Here is a 23594-nt window from a genome sequence, read left to right on the forward strand (position 1 = left end):
GTGTGTGTGTGTGGTCTTGAGTCGTTGTCCATATTGAGACATGTTTGTTCTCCCAGACTAAACTACAGCAGCAGGACGACACATTCGTCAGTGCACTGTTAAACACATCAAAGCGCACACACACACAGTCTTCTTCATTGTGTGAAGGAATGTTTGTTAGCATGTTGGCATATTTGCACTCATTATGTCCAACCTCACTATTATAGCCACACTGGCTAACTTAAGCAATCTTTAAATAATGATTCCCATAGGAAATAACGGAATCAATCTGTTCCAGTGTCAAACTACGCCCATCATAAAAGCTTTAAGAGTACAATGCAATGTACAAGTGTAAGAGGTGAAGCATTGTATAAATGTTCTAGATTGTAGTATAGCATAAGACAAGTCCTGTTGGGTTCACTTGTTGTGCTTCACTTCCTTTTACACTTGCAATTGACTTGCCTTGTACACTTCATTAAACTTTTACGACTACTTTCACTCTGGAAGAGACCATTTCCAACAAAGCAGAGGCCAACCAGCGTCCTCCATATAGTCTTATACGTCCCAGAGAATTTGTCATATTTACAAGTAAACAAAGTCAGTGAGATGCTGCTTTGAAATGTTTAATACTCCCCAGAAAAAGAAACCTTCAAATGTCCAAATAAAAAGTGCAAAGTTGGACATCTCGTCCCTGCTGAGTGTCTCTGTGGAGGTAGCCAGGTGAGCGTCCAGCAGGTAAACAGGCCAGCCTGTTGGGTGTCCTCAAGCGTTGCTAACATCACCGCTTCTTTTTCGCCTTGAGGCTTTTCCTCCTCTTGACGATCATCTCGTGCAGCTTGTCCATGCCCTCGTGCAAACCCTCGCCGATGATGGCGCAGGCGGGCTGCACGTGGTAGCAGGTGGCCGGAGCCAGCTCGTGCAAGGCCAGCTGCTTCTCGATGGCGTCCACCGGAAGTGACCTGGGCAGGTCCTGCTTGTTGGCGATGACCAGCAGCGGCGTCCCCTGGTTCTCCGCGAACTTGGTCACCTTGTGAAGCTCGGTTCGGGCCTCCTCGAGACGGTCCACGTCCACAGAGTCCACCACGTATACGATCCCGTCCGTGCAGCGACTGTAGGACTTCCAGAGGGGGCGCAGCTTCTCCTGCCCCCCCACGTCCCAGAAGTGGCAGCTGATGCCCTTGGCGCTGCTAAGCTTTATCTTCTCCGTGTTGAAGCCGATGGTGGGCACCGTGTTGACGAATTCGTTGAACTTGAGCCGGTAGAGGACGGTGGTCTTGCCGGCCGAGTCTAGACCCAGCATGACGATGTGAAGAGACTGGAAGGCGGACACGTTGGACAAACTGTTGCCCATCTCGGCGAGGCGTGGCGGGCTGGTCCACCTCCCTGGGGCTCAGGTGGCGAGCATCCAGTAGTTCCGGTCTAGACTGGATCTTGATCTGGATGTCAGTAGTCCTTAGACGCCCAGCGGTGCGTTTCCTACAGACACGTCCTCCATGGACTCTTCGCCGCTACTAACAACAAAACCCGCATAGAGGAGGAGGCCCCGCCAAGCTCCGCCCCTAGCGGCGAGAGCCAATCAGAGGGTAAGATGACCAGTGGCTTTGAACAGGAAGCTTGAAGGAAACAAAAAAGACTGAAAAAAGTGAACCGTCATGATAAAGAACACCTTAATAAATAATAATAATAAAGAATAACCTACATTGATATTGTATGCTTATTACTATAGATCCACTTTTTCACAAAGTACACGAAACTAGCGACACTTTCTGGTAAAAAACGGCAAGACAAAATGCAACTAGTTCTACCCCAAACTACTGCATTAAATTCTCTTATTATATTTAAATCTATACAGTTACTGGCGACAATTATGGCCACTATAAGTTTCAAACTATATCAACTCTTTATTATTTTTAAATCTATCTTGCTCATTGTCGACTCTTATATCCGTGTAGTAATTGTCTCTTTCACAAAAAGCACAACTCTGGCGCCCCTTGTAGGACACCAAGCAGCAGTATTACTTCACATTTTTCAATTTTTTAAATGGAAATATATAGTATTGTAATATGATGTTTCTCCTCTCATTTGTTCGCCTTAAGAAACAACACTGCCAATTGGACACAATTTAAATATAAATAATATGCGTTAAACTGTGGCCATCTTAAACGTTTTATTAACTGCACGGATTGTAAGTTCAAAGATTGCAATCGTGTTATCTAACTTTACTAACGAAAATAATTGTTTATTTGTTTATTATTATTATTTTATTTTATTATTGTATATATTTTTTTACCACTTTAATGTGACAAAGCCAACGTCAGAAAGACAAGAAACCAATAGTACTTCTTTCTACCGTTAGAGGGAGACACCGTATAAAATTTGGACTGCTGCGGTGAGCTTGTTGAGGTTTCGTCTTTGTAAGTTACTGTAAAACAATGTAAAAAAATAATAATAATACTCTACACTGGTAATATCTCCCCAAAAGTATCCCCATTGCAACTATTTTGTTGAAAAAAAAAACTATTCGTGTCCATTCGTGTATACATTTCTTTGGATGAATTGCAGTGTATGGGAAAAATAGTCATCCACAAAGTAGGAAAGTCATAGTTAGAGCATAGAAAACCTGTTTGACTTTCAAAATACGGGTTTTAATATTATTAGTGCCCTTTAGACACGAAATACCAGTCTTATAGTCATCTTTACGCTCCTATTATTCTTTGTTTTAACCACATTGCGTAGGCTACGGGATCACTGCAGGGACATAACAGATGGCCGCCGCTCTTAACATGCTGTACAGTAAGCTAGCAAGCTAACTACTTAGCCTCTCCAATTGATTTATTCTAAACGTAAGAAAGTGTTTCAAATGAAGCAGTGAAGAAGGGCAGAGTAAGAAGCCCAAAACTGCCGACTTCCAAATGGGAGGAATTTTCCTCACTCGGGTATGCTGGAGTCGATCTCAACTGACTTTGGGCAAAAGGCGGGGTACACACTGGACTGGTGGCCAGCCAATCACAGGGCACATATAGACAAACAACCATTCACACTCACATTCATACCTATGGACAATTTGGAGTCACCAATTAACCTAGCATGATTTTTGGAATGTGGGAGGAAACTCGAGTACCACACATGCACGGGGAGAACATGCAAAAATCTGCAAAGTCCAAAACATGCAAAATCCAATGGTGATTCAGACCCAGTGACCAGACTACATCTTTCAAATATTTATTGATTTTGGGCGCAGTCAACCACGTCTTGTTCGCCTACAAAGGGTTAAATTGTCTTAAAAAGCATCCAAGGCCTCACTGTGCATCGCCTTTATCATGTCGTGCACGACTGACCGCACTCCAATCAGAATTCTTTTGGGGAGAAAAAAAAACACGGGTGGGGTGCTGTGTAAGTTGATGGACTACATGTAGCCCCACCCTAGTGGCTGGTTGCGGTAGATACAGGTCAACGGTCATCATGCACAATCGTCGTTAACATACACACTTAATCAGTTCCCACGAGGTCACGCTTTGTCACCTCCAGCAGGCTCACACACACACAAAGGTTGCCACGGAGATGAGCATGCTGTGCTGTGGAGGTCGCCATGGCGCCGGTGTTTACTGGAAGCAGAGGTGGCCGTGTCTCCACCAATGACAGCACTCACTGACAGCGGGGGGGTGGAGCCAACTGTGAGACAAGTGGCTGATGGGCATTGAAAGCACTCAGGACAAGATTGTCTCTCCAAGCTTCTCTCTCGCTGTGCACACACACACACTTATGCACACGCGGGGGGAGGGGGCTCCCAGGTGAACACACACAGACATAGTGGATCGCCCCACCAGGTTTCGGTGTCCCATCACCTTTGACCAGGAGGACAATAAGGCTTTTGTAGCAGCTTTCTTCTTCCTGATGAACACACTTGATAACTTTCTATGCAAATGAGTCACAGCTCAACATAAAATGCTTCATTCTTCAAGGAGTTAACACTCTTCGCTTTAACTAGCACGTGTGGACAGCTTGATGGACGGATGACGTGATCACAGTGTTAGACCTCTGGGGACACCTATTAGGGATATAAGTCTGGTGAAAACCACTGGGGTCAATTGCTCACCTCGTTCAAGACATGGTTAAAAGTGTGAGCAAAGACGCAGGAAGATGGTGCAAATATTTACATTTATTTATATTATTTATTATCCAGGACGCAGCGCACAGACACAGCCAGGTCACATGGCATTGTGTGCCTTTTTGGCAGATGTTGATCAAAGACACAAACGGTCCATGCGGTGAAAACAACTCAAAAGCTACTTGTTTGTTTTGGAGCGTTTGCCCGTTACCATGACAGGCAAATATGGATCCTCAACTCAGACTCCAGGTGCTACACTGAAGCAGAAGCTGCTCCAATATTTGAACCTTCGGCCAGAATGAGACCAGAACCAGAACCGTTTCTTGAGTGGTTCCATCTGAAACTCCAAAAACAAGTCATGAAGAGAAAACGAGCTTCGATGGTCCAGTCCTGATTCTAAAAGCATCCAAGACAGAACGTACGTGTCCCATACGAGGCTGGTTCTGAACGTTTGGCAGCAGGCGATTGGACAGGGTGTCCCTGAAAGTCTGGAGACATGGGCAAAACGCATACACAGCGTAACAACGGCGGTTGTCGACACAACCGAAACCAAAACTAGCCATTGCCTTCACACTTGCTTCAGACTTTGACTGGAGCCATAGGGAGAATTGGCAGTAATAAAGGATTTTTCAATCAATAGAAGTTTGCTGACATGTTTTTCTTCCATGTGTGTATACTTTTATTTACATTATTCTGTTTAATATATTTAATACTCTTTTCTCACTGTGCTGCTGGTGTATATCTTGACTACAAGACTGTCAAGTTTGTGTACAGTTCCGGTGACAAACAAACTAATAAAATAACATTTAATGGCTGTGTTTTGCAATTTACTGTGGTTAATACAATGTTAATACTGCTGTGTACACATTAATTCTGTGTAGCTAGATTTTAGTTTAACCGTCTTAAGAAAAGTATTTAAGTAGTACTTTGTCGACATAAAATTATTTTTTGTAATATATGAATAAATATTTTCTTTTTTAATGTATTGTAAAATTGTAAAATATACATTATCATATGTTGTTTTTATCCATCCATCAGGGATGCTGGAGCAGCTGTCTTTGGGCGGGAGGCAGGGTACACCCTGGACTGGTCGCCAGCCAATCTCAGGTTTTTATATTTTATTTGTATTATTCTTTTATATTTAAATAAGATGTTATTTTATTACTATTTATTAGGGTTGGGCGATATGTTTTATGTACCGGTATAGATTCTTTCAATGATAAGAAATTGACGTATACCGGTAGAAATGATAAAACGTAAACAAGTCGAGTGACATGACATCGTGCCACGGTGGATATGTAAGATGAATTAAATGCCGTAATCGTGAAGGGAATATTCAAGTGTGGAAGTATTTACTTGGCAGACTGCTCAATCGTGGCACCACATCAATATAAACACTGAACAGCCTCCTCCCAACCTGATCAGGTTGACTTGGCGATAAACCCTGGCAAAGGTTGACTGAGTCTCCTCTTACTGAGCGTGATTGGAAGCTAGCAGGGTTAGCGTGTGTGGTTGTGTGTGCGCGACTCCGTCTTGATGATTGCGTGTTTTACGGCTTTAGTGTAAGGGACGTTTGGGACGTAAGGGACCCATGTTTGCATAAACAAAACAAGTGTCATGCAAAATATCTTCCTTATGCAGTTGGAATGGCATGGGTGACTACATCTTCTGTCATCACAAGCACAGGTATTAAAATATGTTGAAGATTTAGTAGCAATGTGTGCAGAGGAAAAGTTAGCCAGTTTGTTACCAATAAATAAATGTGCTTTACAATTTGAGACAAGTGTATTTCATTATATGGCTTAAGACTCTGAATTTGAATCCCAAAAATATCATGACCTATGCTAAGGTCCATATCGCCCAACCCTACTATTTATTATTTAATCAAATAAATTATTTAATGTTTTTGTTATGATGCATCCAGACTTTAGGGACACCCTGTAGGTCAGTGGAAAGCTCACAAAAATAATAAATTACAAGGAATAGTGGGCTTCTGGAAGGACCACAGGAGATAGAACGTAAATAAATAGAAGACACAGCTGGAACCACATGTCGCCATCCACAGTTTGTAACCAAGAAGTTGTTGTGCCACACTCTGATAGAAAAATACATGACGCCGCGGGCCGACGACTACAAAAAGTGTCTGAGGGAATACTGCCAGCAGTCCCGGGACCAGGAGGCACAGGCTGGTGGTGTTGGTAGGAGGGGGAAGTCAGGACAGCTCAGATAGCATAGTCGTCCTGAACAGCAGGGCTGAATGCGGAGCTCCGCAGGGCGTCCAAGCAGTTGACCAGGATCAGCGTCCCAGTCAGATGCTTCCAGCGTTTGGTGATGGGACTCTTCATCTTATCCAAGCCCAAGTGAAGGTCCTGGATCACGTCACGGTAACTGTCGCCGATCTGTGCCGCCCATGTGACAAGGAAGTCGTAAGCCGGTTTCCACATGGCCTGGAAAAAGGTCACATGATGTTTGTGCTTAGGCCTGTCATGTTTCGTTTAACTTTAGTGTTTACACTGTCTAAAAAATACACAAATGACATTATGTAGTGAAACCACTATGTGACGTTAATGCGTGTAGAAGGGAAAAAGTGGTTGCACTGTCAGCAACGTCAACAGAGTGAGATGTCTCTTCCCAGTTCGATATCTAACATACAATATCACAGAACTTCCCATGTTCACTGATAGTTGAATAAAATAAGTTAAAGATGGACGCACCTCACTGTCCACCACGCCGTTTCTGTCACGGTGTGGCGCCTCGTAAGCGTCCATCTGCTGGCGGGAGACTTTGGCGAGCCTCTCTGCCAGCTCCCGCCACCGTCCTGCCACCTCCACCGCCGTGGTCAGCAGGACAAAGTCCATGACCAGCCGGGCCACCAGACCCTGACAGTCCAGCTTCAAGAGTGCCTGTGGAGATGACATATATTAGTGGTTCTGGTGTCCAAAAACACGCTAGGTTAACTGGTGACTGCAAATTGTCCATAGGTATGAATGTGAGTGTGAATGGTTGTTTGTCTATATGTGCCCTGTGATTGGCTGGCGACCAGTCCAGGGTGTACCCCGCCTCTCGCCCCAAGACAGCTGGCATAGACTACAGCATGCCCGCAACCCTGGTAAGGATAAGCAGTATAGAAAATGGATGGATGTGGGAGCTGGGTTAGCTAAAGACTATGGCATCATAGCGTGATATCATAGTGCAAGGGGCCAAATAATTCAGTAATTCATTCATTCATTCATTTTCTACCGCTTTTTCCTCACGAGGGTCGCGGGGGTGCTGGAGCCTATCCCAGCTGTCTTCGGGCGAGAGGCAGGGTACACTCTGGACTGGTCGCCAGCCAATCACAGGGCACATATAGACAAACAACCATTCACACTCACATTCATACCTATGGACAATTTGGAGTCGCCAATTAACCTAGCATGTTTTTGGAATGTGGGAGGAAACTGGAGTACCCGGAGAAAACCCACGCATGCACGGGGAGAACAAGCAAACTCCACACAGAGATGGCCGAGGGTGGAATCGAACCCTGGTCCTCCTAGCTGTGAGGTCTGCGCGCTTAATAATTCAACACAGTAAAAAATTAAACAATGGAAGACATCTTTCATGTCTTCTTCCCATTGTGAAAGTGACCATTCTCTGCCCAACAAAACGACACACTTAACATTTGTGTCTTGCTCCGCACCTTCACATACTACTATTATGCTTGAGTGTCAAAAATGGTACACATCAGCCATTTAGTTCATGTTCAACAATCAATCCTAAAATGCCAGCTAAATAAGGAGCTCCAACAAATTAGAATTCATCTTTCATGTGAACCCCTGAGGAGGAAAACACCTGCTGAAAAACAGGAAGCATCGGTTGTCATGGAGACACATCACAAAACAGTTCAAGGCTGAGACGTCATCCTTGTCATGCTCATGAGACAAAACACCATCTTATAGATTACAATTATTGGGGAAGACCCTTTTCTCTATGCGTTGCTCAAAGCAAGGTCCATAAAAGGTATGCTCGGTAGAGCCTGGTGTGGAAGAAATAGAATATGGTGTGTAGAACGTCTTTCCTGTGTCAATACTTGTCTCACTGGATGAAGACAGAATGAAGGTGATGTGAAAGGTCAGATGTGTGCAGGACTGTGACAGGAAGTGAGGTGGGGGTGTGGAATGTCTAAGGATGTCTAAGGAGTGGAGGGGCTCTAACATTAAGAGTGGGAGGACAGGACATTACATACCAACAAGCTAGTTTAAATATGTTCTATAAACAGCATACACGACCTGCATGGTGGTCGATTGGTTAGCGTGCAGGCCACACAGCTAGGAGACCCGAGTTTGATTCCGTCTCTGTGTGGAGTTTGCATGTTCTCCCTGTGCGTGCGTGGGTTTTCTCCGGGTAGTCCGGTTTCCTCCCACATTCCAAAAACATGCTAGGTTAATTTGTGACTCCAAATTGTCCATAGGTATGAATGTGAGTGTGAATGGTTGTTTGTCTATATGTGCCCTGTGATTGGCTGGCAACCAGTCCAGGGTGTACCCTGCCTCTCGCCTGAAGACAGCTGGGATAGGCTCCAGCACACTCACGACCCTAAGCGGTAGAAAAAATGAATGAATGAAACAGCATCCACTTCACCATCATGAAACGAGTGTCACAGTGCCATCTAGTGGTGTGGCATGCAGATTGTCGCCTCATCACTCAAGTGGATGACTTTGGAGCTTGAAGGTGAACGCTGAGTCTGCAGTGACTGCAGCAGGAGTCTCATTCATTCATACTCAGACTGCATCGAGGCCAATATGTGTGTGTGTGTGTTGTTCAATCAGCCACCATTGTCCTGAAGGTCCTCAGACCCCCACTGCATCAATCAGCTTGTCGAGATGAGTCCAGCCGACATCTGACAGCCAAAAGAGGCATTCCAAGTCACCTTCCATTACAAACACAAACCAAGAGTGACCTGCGGGAGCATCTAATAAACGACCGCCATCCCATACAAGTCTTCCCTCTCCAACACTCAATCTCCGCCCGATTACTTTTCTATCTCATCTTTATTTTCCATCCTACTTCAACCATTCACTGCATCTCAGCTCCATCAACGTTTGTCCAGCCATGTTCCTTATGTCTCATTATGTCCACAAGAAGACTGGTGTGACCCCCTGACCCTCTCTCTGATGAGCTGAAATGAGTGGCAAATTCCGAAAAGTTCCACCGCCCTCTCTGTCTGAGTGGGTCATCAGAAAAAAAAGGCAGTGATGCTAAAAAAAAAATGCAGAACCAAAGATGGAAAAATGAGACTAAATGAAAACAAAAGGGGACTCCTACCCCTTTTCTACTGTGACCAGTTCTGAGCTGGTTCAGAGTAGGTTTTCAGAGCTTTGGTTTTCTATTGTCATAGTTCCACAGTGGCGCTGAAGTGGAGCCATATTTTTTGTTCAACTCTGGCTCTAAAAGCTTGCAGGGGTGAATGCTGAACCGTTTGCATAATAAAGGGGGGGAGGTTGACTCAAGTAAACGCCAGACTCTTACCTCTGTTTCAACTTCATTGATCATATTTGTAAATATAAGGCGACTAATTAGGTCCTCCTGATATGTTCCCCCCTAATAAATATAGGGGATCCACGGCACGGTGGACGGTTTGAAACTCCGCTTAGGCATCTCTGTGTGAAGTTTGCATGTTTTCCTCCGAGTCCTCCCACATTCCAAAAACATGCTAGGTTAATTGGCAACTCAAAGTTGCCCATAGGTATGAATGTGAGTTTGAATGGTTGTTTGTCTGTATAAGCTGCATAGAAAATGGATGAATCGAGGGGGCGAATGGGAGGGACCAGGATCTAGTATTGTGGGGGAAGGCGCCTACTGGTCCACAACTGGAGCTTCTGTTTAGTTTATGAACAATGAGGCAGGAAACATCTGCAGGCACCTGAGCCTTCATCCTTCACTATCAAAAACTTTTGAGGTCTTCTTGGACCCCCTATCAGGGAGCAGGACTTGAGAATCTTCTACAACATGTCAGCACTTTTCAGTCTCATGACTCGAGGGGAAGTTTGGACTGGAGCCAGGCTAGGCACAGTCAGTCAGAACTACAGTAAGTAAAAAAAAAAGGGACAGGACTTACTCCTCTGACCACAAACAATCAAAGCTGCTAAAAATAGACTTCCTCTCACAGCCAATCAGGGAATGTCTCCTCTTCCCCGGGGATGAGAGCAGGATCTAACACTCACAAGTGGACCCACGTTCCACCCAAGCTCCAAAACCAACACAAGCAGCACAAGCAGAGTGAGATCCCACTACAAACATTCATGCACCACAACGTCTCCACCTTCTTGTATGCTCTTTTCCATTCTACAATTTGTGTCTATAAATGTCTCTGACTTTAATTACAGTGTTGTTTCTTCAACTGAATGACCTCTGACCTCTGTTCTACTGACAAAAAGACACATGCGGTGTTGGCCTGGACACGGGTCATCTTACTTTACACCTTTGCACTTTATTAAGCTCGTTTGTCACCTTCTGAGCGCATTAAAGTGGACTCTGAATAAGTATAAAACTCTACATTCTTCCCCGGCCTTTGTTTTGTTGCTTCGCGCTAATTCACTGAAACACTAACTTCAACAGACACTGCATCGAAGCACAGTCAACTAGCATGACTGGACATGACAGCATACCAGAGTAGTAAATGGGAGCCAAATAAAAAGTGATAAAAGAACATAGATAAAACTTTTTGGCAAAGTGCAAAACAACACCCGGTTCAGTGCACCAGTTAACCATTAACACACTGGTAGTGTTTCCCATCATACCTGTCAACATTTGGATTTGAAAATATGAGGAAAATCCTGGGAAAATAAGGAATGCATGTAATCCAATGTTTATCAAGTGCTGCTTCAATAGGCTGTTTTGTTTCCATGGAATTTGAAAATATGGGAAAATTACTGGACTAGGAAGACACAGGACAAGAAATGCAAAATATGTGATTTTCTCTGACAAACAGGATGAGATCGATCAAATAATCGTCAAATTGGCATAACTGTCAATTACAAATGTGCATGTCATTTTTGGATTCCCCTCTCAATCCCCCCACGAGCCCCATTATGTGTTTATGAGGAGGGCTACAGGCTACAGCTATAGTTTTATAAACAATGTAGTAGCAGCTAGGCATAATACAGCATGCTCAATTAAGTGTTTAAACTCGACTTTACCACTGACAGGGCCTGGTCATCTTTTCTATTATAGCTGATGACGTCTTGTCATTCCGTGAGAGTTTCCCGGAGTAATGCTGCTTAAAATGCTTGATGAGTTTGGTCGTATTCAACTTCCCCAGTCCTGTGCCACCACAGGAAACTTATGCATGACAAGGTTTGCACTCAGTTGCAGCGTCTTTTTCGGACTGTAACAAAAAATACACCCAGCCCACATAGTTCCTACTCAATGCTTAACACATTAGCACACACTGTTGTTGCAATTATGTTGGCTCTATTCAGTCACTGTTGGGTAGAGCGGATGCTGGCGTGCCAATATCGGAGGTTTTCAATGCGGGCCAATTTAATCTGATTTTCAGTTTTTTTTTCTGTCCCAATATCTGCATGCTATGTCAGCTGTGTGTGATAGGATTGGGACACCCAGAGTACAGATCCTCAATATTGGCTTTCTTGACAATATCCAATATTGTCTTCATAAAACAGGCATGCAACTTACAATATAAGAATTTTGTTAATTTTCAGTTGGCAGTACACAGACAGTGGTATCATGGCCACAACATTAGGTACACCTGCACAGCAGCTGCATCAAATGACTTTGTAGTAACATGCAAGAGGCCTCCACTGACAAAGTCAATTACAAGCAAGTGAAAGTAAAACTGTAATGTAGTATGTGCAGTGAACAAAACATTAGTGTAGTGACGTACCGTCAAAAGCTCCTTCTGGAAGGACTTGCGTTCCTTGCTGTCTGCATTATTGCAGTCTTCCTTCAGCTTCTCCAGTACACATGCCACCCGCTCGGGTTCACTGTCCAGTTCTGCTCTGCAAAAATGAGTCAAGGGTAGGTTCTCATATCCAAGGGCGTCGGCGAACGCTCGCCAGTTGCCAATGTTCTCCATCAGGATGGTCCTGACGGAGGCATAGATGTAGGTTAGGAACTTGCAGGGCCTCAGTACCTGCTCCAGCAACAAGGATGTAGTAAGCTCTGGCCCGCTGAAGTAAATGGGCTTAACTTTTCCGACCACCAGTACGTTCTTTGTGTGGACGAGACCCATCCGGCCTTGGTAGTATCCAATGTACCATTCTTTGGTCCACAATTGACCCTTCAGCTTGATCTTCTCTTCACTCAGCAGAGCAACAAAATCACCTTTCTTGTACTCCAGCAGGTAGCTATTCTTGGTCTGTCTGATGACCGTCTTGATCAGCTTTCCAAACTTCAAGTTGTTTATTCTCCTGTCCTGAAAGACAGGATACTTGGTGGCTACGGCCAGTGGAGACAAGACGATCTTGCCCACCTCTTTTTTCTTGAGGAAGCGCCGCTGCATGGATGTCTTGGGCCCAGTTTTGGGTGGTGGTGGCGGTGTCTGCACACAAAACTGTGCCAGAATGACATCCAGGTCATCTTTGACCTGAATCCTCAAGGTGAAGTCAGAAACATCTGCAGAGTTGCGGGAGGTTATAAGATAGACCAGCCGGCTTACTTTGCCCAGTTTGATCTGGAAGCCACGCACCACCTTGGCCTGCTCACTGGCTTTCACCTCGTAGTTGGCCATGTTGGAGTACACCCCAACACGCAGGTCCTGCGTCCTGGACAGGACAAATTGGTGCTTCCCCCACAGCTGCAGCACTACAGGTGGTGCCGCCTGGGCCTGCTTACCCACCTCGTTCACCAACAGAGATTTTGGAGCACAATCATGACCAAACATGGCGACCACTGTTTTGAAAGAGGGGTGAATGTGTTTGGGGCCGTATACACCTAAAGTAATCTTTTTGACAACGTGATCCCACACTGTGGAGTCTGGAGACGTGGTCTGGGATTGTGCCACCACACACACATACATGCAAGGCTCCAGGTTGTCCAGAGACACTTGGACTGTATCCCCATACAGGTAAGTGTGTGGAATACGATTGTAAGGCCCCTCTTTACAGTCGCTTCTGACACACAGAATCTCTGTCATGTCCTTGTTCTCTGCTTTGACCACAACAGACACTTTCATCTCCAGGGTGATGGTGGTTTTTGTCTCCATGTTGCTGAGCTTGAGCTCCACTACAGGGCTGGAGGTGCTGCAGCGGTCGTTGTTCAGTTCCAGCGGCGGGTCCAGCAGAGCTTTGATGGAGATCTGCTGGGTGTCCCCCTCCGCTACGTGGCCCTCAGGGATGTGGACACTGATGTTCGTGTCGGGAAGCTGGACAGCACCCCCTGAGCTGTCCAACCGGCAGACAATGTTGGTCTCTACCGGCTGTGTTTGACCCCAGCCCGGGTTTTGACCTAAGGAGTCCAAGTCGTGGCATGACCTGGCGAGCTTGCGGTGAGTAAGCCACGCGGTTCGGAAATCCTCCCTACTCTGGAACTGCTCTGGCGCCGGCGCTTTAAGGTTGCTGAAAAAACTGCCGGACATTTGAGGGTTGTCTGACTGTGCCTGCAGGATAGACATGTCAGACAGACTGTAGGACCGCTTGCTTCTAAAGAAAGGGTTGTCTCTTCGCAGTGACTGTCCCATACCTCCTGTGGGACTTAGAGGGTTGAAAAGGCTGCCGCCAAATCCATTGAGGTCGGCGGTGCTGCTAACGGACTCTGGTCCCGATGGAGTGTCAAACAAAAGAAGATCAACTGATTTCTCATTGCTGTTCTGGTCCAGGGAGCTCTGAGGACCCCCGTGTAGAAAAGGGTTGGTCGAGGTATGTGTTGTTGTGAAAGGATTGCCATTATGTAAGGTGGTCGGCTTCAAAATCGCGCCGGCCCACTCCCCTAGAAGGTCCATTTCTGTGGCCGCTTCCTCCTTGCCATCACCCACAGTGTCGATCATCCCGCTGTCACTGAAGGACGAGTCTCTGAAGTTGATGGGCTCCACGTATGCAGCTGGGATGTAACCCATCTCTGTGTTGTTATGGGCGTACCACCACTCGCCTCCTGATGTGTCCAGAACGTAGAGGCGGTCCCCTTTAGAGAACTTTAGGGTGGTGAAGCTGGATGGACAGTAGTCTTTGATGGCCACCACCTCTCTGGCGGTTCCAAAGGAGGCAGTTGCATCCAGACGTAAGGCACTGGGAGAAGGCACTGGAGAGACAAGACCAAAGACAGTATCACTTAAAATCGAATGGGAACTGAAGTGAAACCAGGAAAAAGATAAAGAGGTTTTAATATTAATCGAGTAATCAGAAACAACATATTTAAATTGACGTTGTGCATAGTGTCACTGGTGGTTAATTTTTTAGCCTTGTTTCTTCAGTTTATTTTTTCTCTTTAATGCAAACTAAATGACACAACTAAAGGTACACTTGTTTTACAAAATTTCATCAAAACATCAAAAATAGCTTGTTAGAGTGTAATTTCTTCATAATAACCAAAATCACTATGCCATTGTACGGCAAAAGAACTTGTTTTTAGGCATCCAATGAATAACCTAGTGTTGGTACGTCCTGACAGTGTCAATAAGACAGCTAGTAATTAGTTAGCATCGGCGCAGCTGACCTTTGACATCAATGAGACTGGACTCGGACACGCCCTCACTAAGGTCAATGAGCGTCCCCTCAGACTTGCAGCGCGGGAGCGAAGCGTTGTTATTGGCCGAGGCTCTGATCCGATGGGCGGCCATGATTGGATCTCCTCCTCCTCCTCCTGCTCCTCGTTCAAGTGGGTTCTCTAGTGGGATGTCAGCGGCCACCCCTCATCTCTGAAAGACACCAGAGATATTTTCTAACATGAACGTTATTGCTCATCCATATTTAAGCTGTGCCGTTCATCCATTATTCATCACCAGCAGAGGCCTTTTGATCAGCATCTCCTAATTGGACATGTTTACCACCAAGCAGCTACATTTTCAATTGGCTGCTATCAAGCAGACTCACTTTCAAGCCTTCTGAGCAACGTAGAGCCTCTCCGTGCTACATCATGTATGGAAACACAATAATACCTTTTAATCTCAGCGCCTGTTTTCATATTTATAGACATCACTAGCGGAAGTTAGCATTTTTAACCCTGTTAGCATGCTTGTAAATGTTTCAACACAAGCACAAGTGGCAGCAAGTTGTTTATTAACATTAGCATGACTGGTGTGAAGGTAAAAAAATGTCCTCCTTACTTCTTATCAGAATTTAGCACAGGTTAAGTTTGTTAATGATTTTTCTAAGCGGATATTAAGCTCTTTATGTAAAAACCAAACAGGCTACTGTCAGCCAAACTAGGCCAAAACCACATCAGCAAACTCAACTGTCCTCCTGCACCCACACATGCAGACACAATCGAGTCTGTCAGGTTCACAGGCAGTCGGAAATCACAAATGTCTTGAACACTACACATTACTTATTTAACTTTTTATTACTGTTTCATTTGATTCTTGTACTTAGTGTTTTTGTGTCCTTCACGTATGCTGTGTACAATGTGGGAGACTTAAGTGTTCATTTCTGTATGAGTTCTGATTTATTGTTCTCTCCTTTTGAATAGTGAGTTTCAATCAGTCGACACACCTTTGTCAAAAATATCAAAAATATCTGCCAGCTGTTTTCTACCCACTTCTCAATTGCATAACAATTCAAAAAAATGAGTTTTGTCTGCATGGCCAAGATGGGGATGATTGAGTGTCTAACACTGTAGACTCACCATTTTGACAAATTCTGATCACAGAGTGTGCTGCATTTTGCCATATTTTTCCATGTGAACACACTCATGCACTCAAACGATTAAATATAAGTACAGAAGCGTGCTAATTGAGACACAGCTACAGACAAATAATGCCGAGAAGGGATGGATCAGTAAAGGTGGACACATTGATTTGACCTGTGCGCTCAGCTACCTGTGTGTCATTGTGTCTGTGTCATCTTTGTCTGTCACCATGTTTGCTTCAAACAAATATGCTGACAGACCAAGATGTGAGAGGACAGATGTGGGTCAGTGGAACACAGCAGCAGACACCATCGTTCATAATTCATAAGCCTGTGCTGCGAGTTGCATCACTCGCTACACAATCAAACTACACGTTAAATTGGATCTATGATTAATGGATCTACAATGGAAGTGCATCGTGTACTCTACATTGTTGCTTTTCCTTCTGATTTAACCTTTTTTTTCTTTCAAGCAGACAAGCAGTAAGCCTGTCATGTGGAAAACAAGCAAGCAGGAGCTTTTTAATGGACGGCATCTCCATGGTAACTGAACCTCTGGATCAGAGGAAAACATAAAAGCAGGATTTTTTGCAGGATGCTCAAGTCCTTCAGCGGTTCACATCCAAACAGTACAAGAGAGTATGTAAGTATAATAAGCTACATATGTAGATTATTATAGCTTATTATTTATTTTATATTCTTTACATTCTTTACATTCTTTATGTACATATTAAACACAATTAGTTTGAAACTATTTAAAATATTTTTAAAAAATGTTTTGTTGCTCTTTATTTTGATAAATGCATCGCCTGCTGGCACTTGCACATGTATGACTAATAGACGTTCACTTGTTTCTTATTATTGAGAGAATGAAAAATACTATGTAAAATGTGTAATCAATAGCATATTGATCCCATAGGCGAGCTACAAGTGGCTATCACATTGATCGAATAAAAGCAAACTTACTTTTGTAAGTAAGTAAGTAAATAATAGTAAGTAAGTCAGTAAATAATAATTTTCAAATATCTCTCGATATCGGCCATTTTTGATGCCGCACAGAATATTGTGTCCTAGAATTATATAAACATGGTATCTAACAAAGAAAAGATTAGCCTCTCATCTGTCCTTCAAAAAAACTTGTTTGTAACTTTAGTGTTCTATTCAAACATGACAAGTGTATTTAATGACAAATTAAAAAAGCACACTGAGTGATGTGCTGTGTAAACAAAGTACAATTTAAATGTTGGCAGTCACATTAAACACAAATAGCTCACTCTCCTCATATTTTCAAAGTAGTTTTAAGAGTCCTGCGAGTTGCTTTGCGATCATAATCCTGGACTCTGAATTTATACTCTTTGTACAGGACATATTTCTATAACAAATGTTTAATTGTGTTAACTGTGTTATTTTGAAACAAAAATTAATTAATTTCCCATGTATTCATATTACTCTAAAGCTGGCATCAAATTAAATTAAGTTTATGTCAAATACAAAATTGTGTTAAGTGCTCTCAGCACTTAAATAGAAAAAATGTGTATTTGTCAAAATAAAAACGCGGCCCACCACCACAGCTTCCAAAAATCCACAGGGAAACCCTGAAAAACCACTGACAATTTCAATTCATCATGGTTTAAGTCCTAAATGTGTGCTTCCTTGTGGATATCACAGACGCAGGATGTTCATATCTGGGTGGTCCAATGGAGCTATCAGCTGGACCACCCAGAATACAACACAATGCGCGAGAAAACCAAAACAAAAGACCCATCCCAAACAAATGTCCACCTGTTTAAGGAATGACATATTTTGTGATGTCCTCCTTGAGGATCTCACTAGGACCCCTTCATGGTAAATGACGTATTTGGGTAGAGTCCAGATGGGACTGTTTTGGGTTCTAGTGTCTCAGCAACACAGATATCTGGCCTGGATACAGGGTTGAGAGTGAAAGTGTCAACCGATAGCGAGCTAATGACTGTAGTGAGGAACTGTCAAACAGTTCTCCCTTCCTGTGGAGGCCCATACAATGAACCCACCCTTCAGCCCATCCCAGCACTGTAAGACAACCCTGGTGTGAAATAAAATCACTGACCCCAAGTCCTAAACAGCCCTTTCTCACATCCTGTGGAGAATGACGTGCCAGAGGAAGGAGTGACCACCTTGCAAGGAAACCCAGAAGCAGAGAAATTGGGTGGGAGTTATTATTCAGAAGTAACAAATGTAATAAAAAACTCAAGACATTGAGTTCTTTGACACATTTGGAGATGGGGAAGTCTTAACATACAAGCTCACATCCACTTGGGGGCATATTTGCATAGTAGCTGAACATTGCTATGATATGCTATGATGTATTAACATTTCCAAGACTGTTTCTGACAGAACTGACAGTCCCATGAGGAGTGGAAGAACAATGGAAAGTGGGGGTCCACTTCATCCCTCGGATCACAGAGGTCACGCAGTCCCAACCTTCACCCTACAGCAATAAAAGCATCTGGTCTCACTGCAATAAAAGCATCCTGGTGGTCAGAGAAGGGGCTCCTTTGCCGGGAAGACAAATCAGGAAGTGAGGAACTAAGAAGGAAATGCCTTTGTGATGATGTCTGTAAGGGAGGGTCCTCTTTCATTTTTGCATTCCAGACATCAGAAGTTGGTGCTGGAGGAGTGCTAGTTGACGTCCATGACCATAAAGGTCTTTAATATCATCTGGAATCAGCTAATTTGGACAACACAGTGTAGGTAAGGCACATTGTCCTTGAGATGTATTAGCACTTGTACGCTAACCTGAAACTTGTTTGAGCTGTGTTAATAGTAGCAGCTAGCTGACAACGTGTAGTACTTCACCATCATGGCTGCCTAAATGGAAGCAGTCAAAGACAGTAAACATTTAGTTCCCGATCTTGGACGCTGTGTGTTCCAGAACCACGCGGGGACTCGCCTCGAAGCCGCAAGCATGCAGAGACATCTCAGCTGAACCAGCACACAAAGTCACATGATGTCAAACAAACTTATCCAATTGAGTCAACACCACCGTAGCCTGAGGCAACCAGTGTCCTGGCCCGAGAAGCCCTTTTTATGCTATCATCAGCCAAAAAGAGTTTTGTTATGAACGCCCTGACATGTGAGTACATTTGGTGTTTGTAATAATAATAATAATAGATTCCATGATTTTTAACTTGAATCAAGATGTTGGGAGACAAAGGCAATTTCCGGAGGTCGGCAGCTCGGAGCCCACTATACAACATATCCAAAGAAGGTTCTGTGTGCTTCCAAAGTGAGCAGGAGCTCAGGGTTCAGGCCGGGAGGAATGTGAGGAATGTCGAGCTGCAGATGAGATCATGAATTATTCAAAGGTGGAGAGCGGAGACAACATCAGCGTCATGGTGACCAAGAGGAGCCAACCCTTTTGTCATTTTGCTCTCATTGTTGTCCGTCTTGCACTGACACACCACCATGATGACATCACAAAAACACACATACATTGTTCAGCCAGCTTGCAGGGAGGTGTGAGATAAATACTATTCACTCATAAGGCCGTTGACATCATTGTTTACATCTAAGTGTAAGTTTGGTGGGACTGCTGTGGCTCAGTCAGGTGAACTCTAACATTTGCTGACGACAGCCTGAAAACGCAAACAATCACAAACAGGTCTGGATGTTAACAAAGACAACAAACAAAACAACAATGTTGTGCTGTTGTGGTGTAGTCTCCATTCCTGTGCACCTTTACTACACTACTACCGTGTCACATGACCCATATAGAAACTGAGGAGTTGACTCACGTGCAAGCAGGCAGCAGGTGAACAAACAAACATGTCTGCATCAGGACCGAGCAGCCCAAACAATACCAGCCTGCGACGTGACCAGGAGGTGTATGCTAACCCCCCGCTGGGGAAGGAGGAGGTGGAGGGTTGAGGCTTATCTAAGATCACATGTGTTCATTTAAACAATGAGCTCCATTCAAGAGAGGCACAACTTTCTCCAAACATCCACAGAACCATCCCGGTGATGTTGTCAGCTGACGTCCAACACGTTCCACTTTCTCACACAGTTTTTTTTCATGTTTGCTTGTTAGTCACAACAATTCAGTTGTGGAGGGGAAAACACTGCTTTGTTATGTTATTGTTGTCACTCCAAGATGCTGCATTACCATGGCAATGCTCTTTGACTACCCATCTGTCAATCAGCGTTATTACTTGCTCCCATGGTCTTGGTTTAACTCCTCCCTGCTTCTATTTGAAACCTGTCAATCATGCTGCAGTCTACAAAACTGGGAAGTGGACCATTCAACCATTCAGGGATGAGAAAGAGTCAAGAATTAGCCTAACTTGAGTTCATGTAAAATCTACTGAAGGTGTGCCAATTTAGACTAGCACTCTTAACACTTTAGCACTCTTTTTTACTGTAAAAACACCAGTCAAAGAGCTTCTATATGACAAGAGCAGCTGCTGTTCTTAAGAACCTACTGCAAAGACATCAGAGATTATCAACTAGTGGGTCACGACCCGGACACGTTTTCACAGGGTTCCCGGTCTTCGGTAGAGATTTCTTCAACATTCAAGCTACTCCCTAGTAACGCTACCTACTGGTGCTGATAATGTGTTGTTAGTTTTGAAAAGTTAACACTAGGTTATAAATCATGCCTCGCGCGTGTATTGTTGAAGGTTGTGGCAATAAGCCAAAAAGTCAACTTTAAGATTCCACATGCTATCAACAAAACGACGTACATTGTTAGCTAGCTCATATTAACTTATTTTCTGGCGTTATAATGTGTGTTCATGTTTCACATAAGTATTATGAATAATGGACAAATTTTAAAAAAGTGTAGTTCCCCTTTAAGAACTTACAGCATAAATGCTACCCAAAGATCCTCTATTTTTGACAGGACCAGTCTGCTGTTTTGTCATGTCATTCCCAGGATGGATTTGGCCCACGGGCCACAAGTTGAAGCACGTGATATATTCCCACTTTTATCGAACGCAGATCGTCTTTTGGGATCAACGCGTCACCCCCTGGCGGCCTAATGTATAACCACATATTCACTCTTGCATCTAGCAGCGCCAAAAGATGTCCAAATGGACTTCGGTCACTAAGATAATCTAGCTAATCAAGAGTGATGATGATGATAATGAATTCCAAGCGGGTGTAGCGTCGTTACATCTTATCTCCATGGCAACCACAAGCAATGGCCGCCTGCTAAGGACACTTCCATGTTGATGAGCTGCTTGATTCCAGACTCTTTTTCTATCCTGACCAGAGAAAGCCAGGACTCCCACAGTCACTGTGAAAACAACTTGGACACAGCGTCCACGTCCACGTAGATGTTTTAAAGAGGACGGTGTCCTCAGCGTGAGACAGAAACTTTCACTAAATTCTTCACACTTTGGCGTCTTTTCGACTCTCTCTGCCCGCATTGACGACGACAAGAAGAAGCAAAGATGGCAGCTCACCTCCATTAACCACCAACCACCGCACGGCCCGTCTCCCACCGCCAGCCAGGCGCCCTGAAGCCGAGCAGCCGCCGTCGAGAGAAGCTTGTATGTCCGCCTGCCTGCTGGAGGCTGAGTGGCCGCCTGAGCCCCGCCAGGCCAGCGGCCAGCCCGGCTGATGTCACCGGGCCGGGGAGGGGCTCGGGCGGGTACAGCCCTTCCCCACCACCGTCATCAACACACACACATCATTATGTTATATGCGACAAAAACATGCATAATCTGAATATAAAACGTAATCATGTAAACAACACCCCGCAAATACACTACAGTCACAATACATTAATTAAATTACACTATTCATAACTTTAATAAAATGCCCAAACCCTCTTATGAAGTATTTTAATCAATTTCATTATATTGCAAGAGGATAATTGCACTTCCGGTATAGGTTCTCTTATTGAGAGTAAAGCATGTACAATCAATTTATGACAAAACGCTTAACATTGAATGATTAACATTAACATTTCACTTAACATTGCTCTATTTCCACCATCCATGAATGGATGGATGGATAATAAAATATATAACACTATAAATAAAATATTTTTTAATTAATGATATATTTTGCATATTCATTCATTCATTCATTTTCTACCGCTTTTCCTCACGAGGATCGTGGGGTTGCTGGAGCCTATCTCAGCTGTCTTCGGGCGAGAGGCAGGGTACACTCTGGACTGGTCGCCAGCCAATCACAGGGCACATATAGACAAACAACCATTCACACTCACATTCATACCTATGGACAATTTGGAGTCACCAATTAACCTAGCATGTTTTTGGAATGTGGGAGGAAACCGGAGTACCCGGAGAAAACCCACGCATGCACGGGGAGAACATGCAAACTCCACACAGAGATGGCCGAGGGTGGAATTGAACCCTGGTTTCTTAGCTGTGAGGTCTGCGCGCTAACCACTAGACCGCCGTGCCGCCTATTTAGATTTATTAAAAATGTTGAAAAAATATGTCTTTACATTTGTTGTAATTGTTTAGTACAGTGCAGTGTATACATTTTTTGAGTTGTAATCAAATAAGCTAAAAGAGCAGACATGCAAAAGCATAAAATGGACATTGTAAAGTACGTGCATAAACGTGTGCCTCCAACAGACTCTAAAGTGGGCCAGCCCTCCTTCCAAAGTGGGACTCAGCGTCAGGACATGTCACTTCCAGCTGTTCCTGGTAAATAAAGGCAGGAAGAATCCAAACAAAGCTGAGAAGCGGCAGCACTTCCTGCTTGGGAACGTAGTCTGTGTGAATGTTCCTAACTAAACGTGACCTACAACATGCTGGAAGTGGAATTAAAGCCTACGATCAACTTTGATGTCATTATATATATATAAAAAAGCAAAGGTTACCCTCAGTGAGCACTTTCAAATGTGGTTGTTGGTCAAGAACACGGCTGTTTTTAAAAACATATACTTTTCTATGCATTTTGGCCTTTCATCTCTCTCACACACATGCACCCCCACACACACAGTGTTGTAAGTCACTTAAAACATCTGGAAAAGTCCTCTTATTTGTACAAAATTGTCTCCTTCATCCACTTTCTGTTTTTGGTTTATATTTAAGTTAACTTTATATTTGATATACTGTACATTTAGGCTGAATCCCAATTTACACCTTCCCCCTTGTCTTCCCCCTTACCCCAGGTTTTGCTCGTTCACAAGAATCAAGTGGTGTCTCAATTCTCCTTAAATTGAGGGGTAAGTGCTATGGGGTGTACAGCCCTAGACACCAAGTGTGGTCGGGGAGCAGACTTAAAATGAAGGGGTAGGCAGAGCTACAAAACCTGGTGTGATATGTTTGTTTGGCACTATTTTGTTGAGAGTACGGTTACGCGGTTCATTAAACTAATAAAGGCGGAACCTCCCGGCACTCTGGTTCTGGTCAATGCGGGGTATTGTGGCTACCTGCGTTAAAAAGACAAAAAAACATGTCTCCTGTCTCATATGTATCTTGCGACTGCAGGCAGAGGAGGAGGCTCCTCCCATGCGAATGGTCGGCAACTTGCTGCAGAAGAGCCAACAGGTTATGGGCCCAGGAGTGTCTCAGGTACAGCGGTGCACAGCAGGGGCCTGCCACCGCGATTTGATGGAGACAAAGCCCGTTACCACATCTGGAAAGCAAAGTTTTTATAGTACTTGAGGACAATTGGCCTCAAAGTTGCTATCCTTCGGAGCAATTCAGCGGCAGGAACTAATGCGGAGGAGGGTGCAGAAGAAGTTTGGTAACTGGGCTGCACGGTGTAGG

At 44.1% G+C, this 23594-nt stretch overlaps 2 protein-coding genes and 1 long non-coding RNA gene across 3 annotated transcripts; 1 reads left to right on the top strand and 2 right to left on the bottom strand.

The window, feature by feature from the left end:
* Nucleotides 1–584: 584 nt before the first annotated feature.
* On the bottom strand, nucleotides 585–1576 carry LOC131135858 (ADP-ribosylation factor-like protein 4C). The gene has a single exon (XM_058082229.1). The coding sequence runs from the start codon at nucleotides 1328–1330 to the stop codon at nucleotides 758–760; it is 573 nt and encodes a 190-aa protein (XP_057938212.1). The 5' UTR covers nucleotides 1331–1576; the 3' UTR covers nucleotides 585–757.
* A 2539-nt stretch (nucleotides 1577–4115) lies between these two features.
* LOC131135857 (SH3 domain-binding protein 4) lies at nucleotides 4116–21476 on the bottom strand. The gene is made up of 5 exons (XM_058082228.1): nucleotides 21306–21476; nucleotides 14735–14936; nucleotides 11970–14320; nucleotides 6802–6990; nucleotides 4116–6534 (listed from the first exon to the last, which is right to left on the bottom strand). The coding sequence occupies exons 2-5, from the start codon at nucleotides 14856–14858 to the stop codon at nucleotides 6310–6312; spliced, it is 2889 nt and encodes a 962-aa protein (XP_057938211.1). The 5' UTR covers nucleotides 14859–14936; nucleotides 21306–21476; the 3' UTR covers nucleotides 4116–6309.
* Nucleotides 18379–21832, top strand: LOC131135859 (uncharacterized). The gene is made up of 3 exons (XR_009131663.1): nucleotides 18379–18594; nucleotides 18776–18976; nucleotides 21283–21832. It is a non-coding gene; the product is annotated as an uncharacterized LOC131135859 (long non-coding RNA).
* The last annotated feature ends 1762 nt before the right edge of the window (nucleotides 21833–23594 follow it).

The sequence above is a fragment of the Doryrhamphus excisus genome, chromosome 9 (genome assembly GCF_030265055.1).
Source record: "Doryrhamphus excisus isolate RoL2022-K1 chromosome 9, RoL_Dexc_1.0, whole genome shotgun sequence".
Taxonomy (NCBI): domain Eukaryota; kingdom Metazoa; phylum Chordata; class Actinopteri; order Syngnathiformes; family Syngnathidae; genus Doryrhamphus; species Doryrhamphus excisus.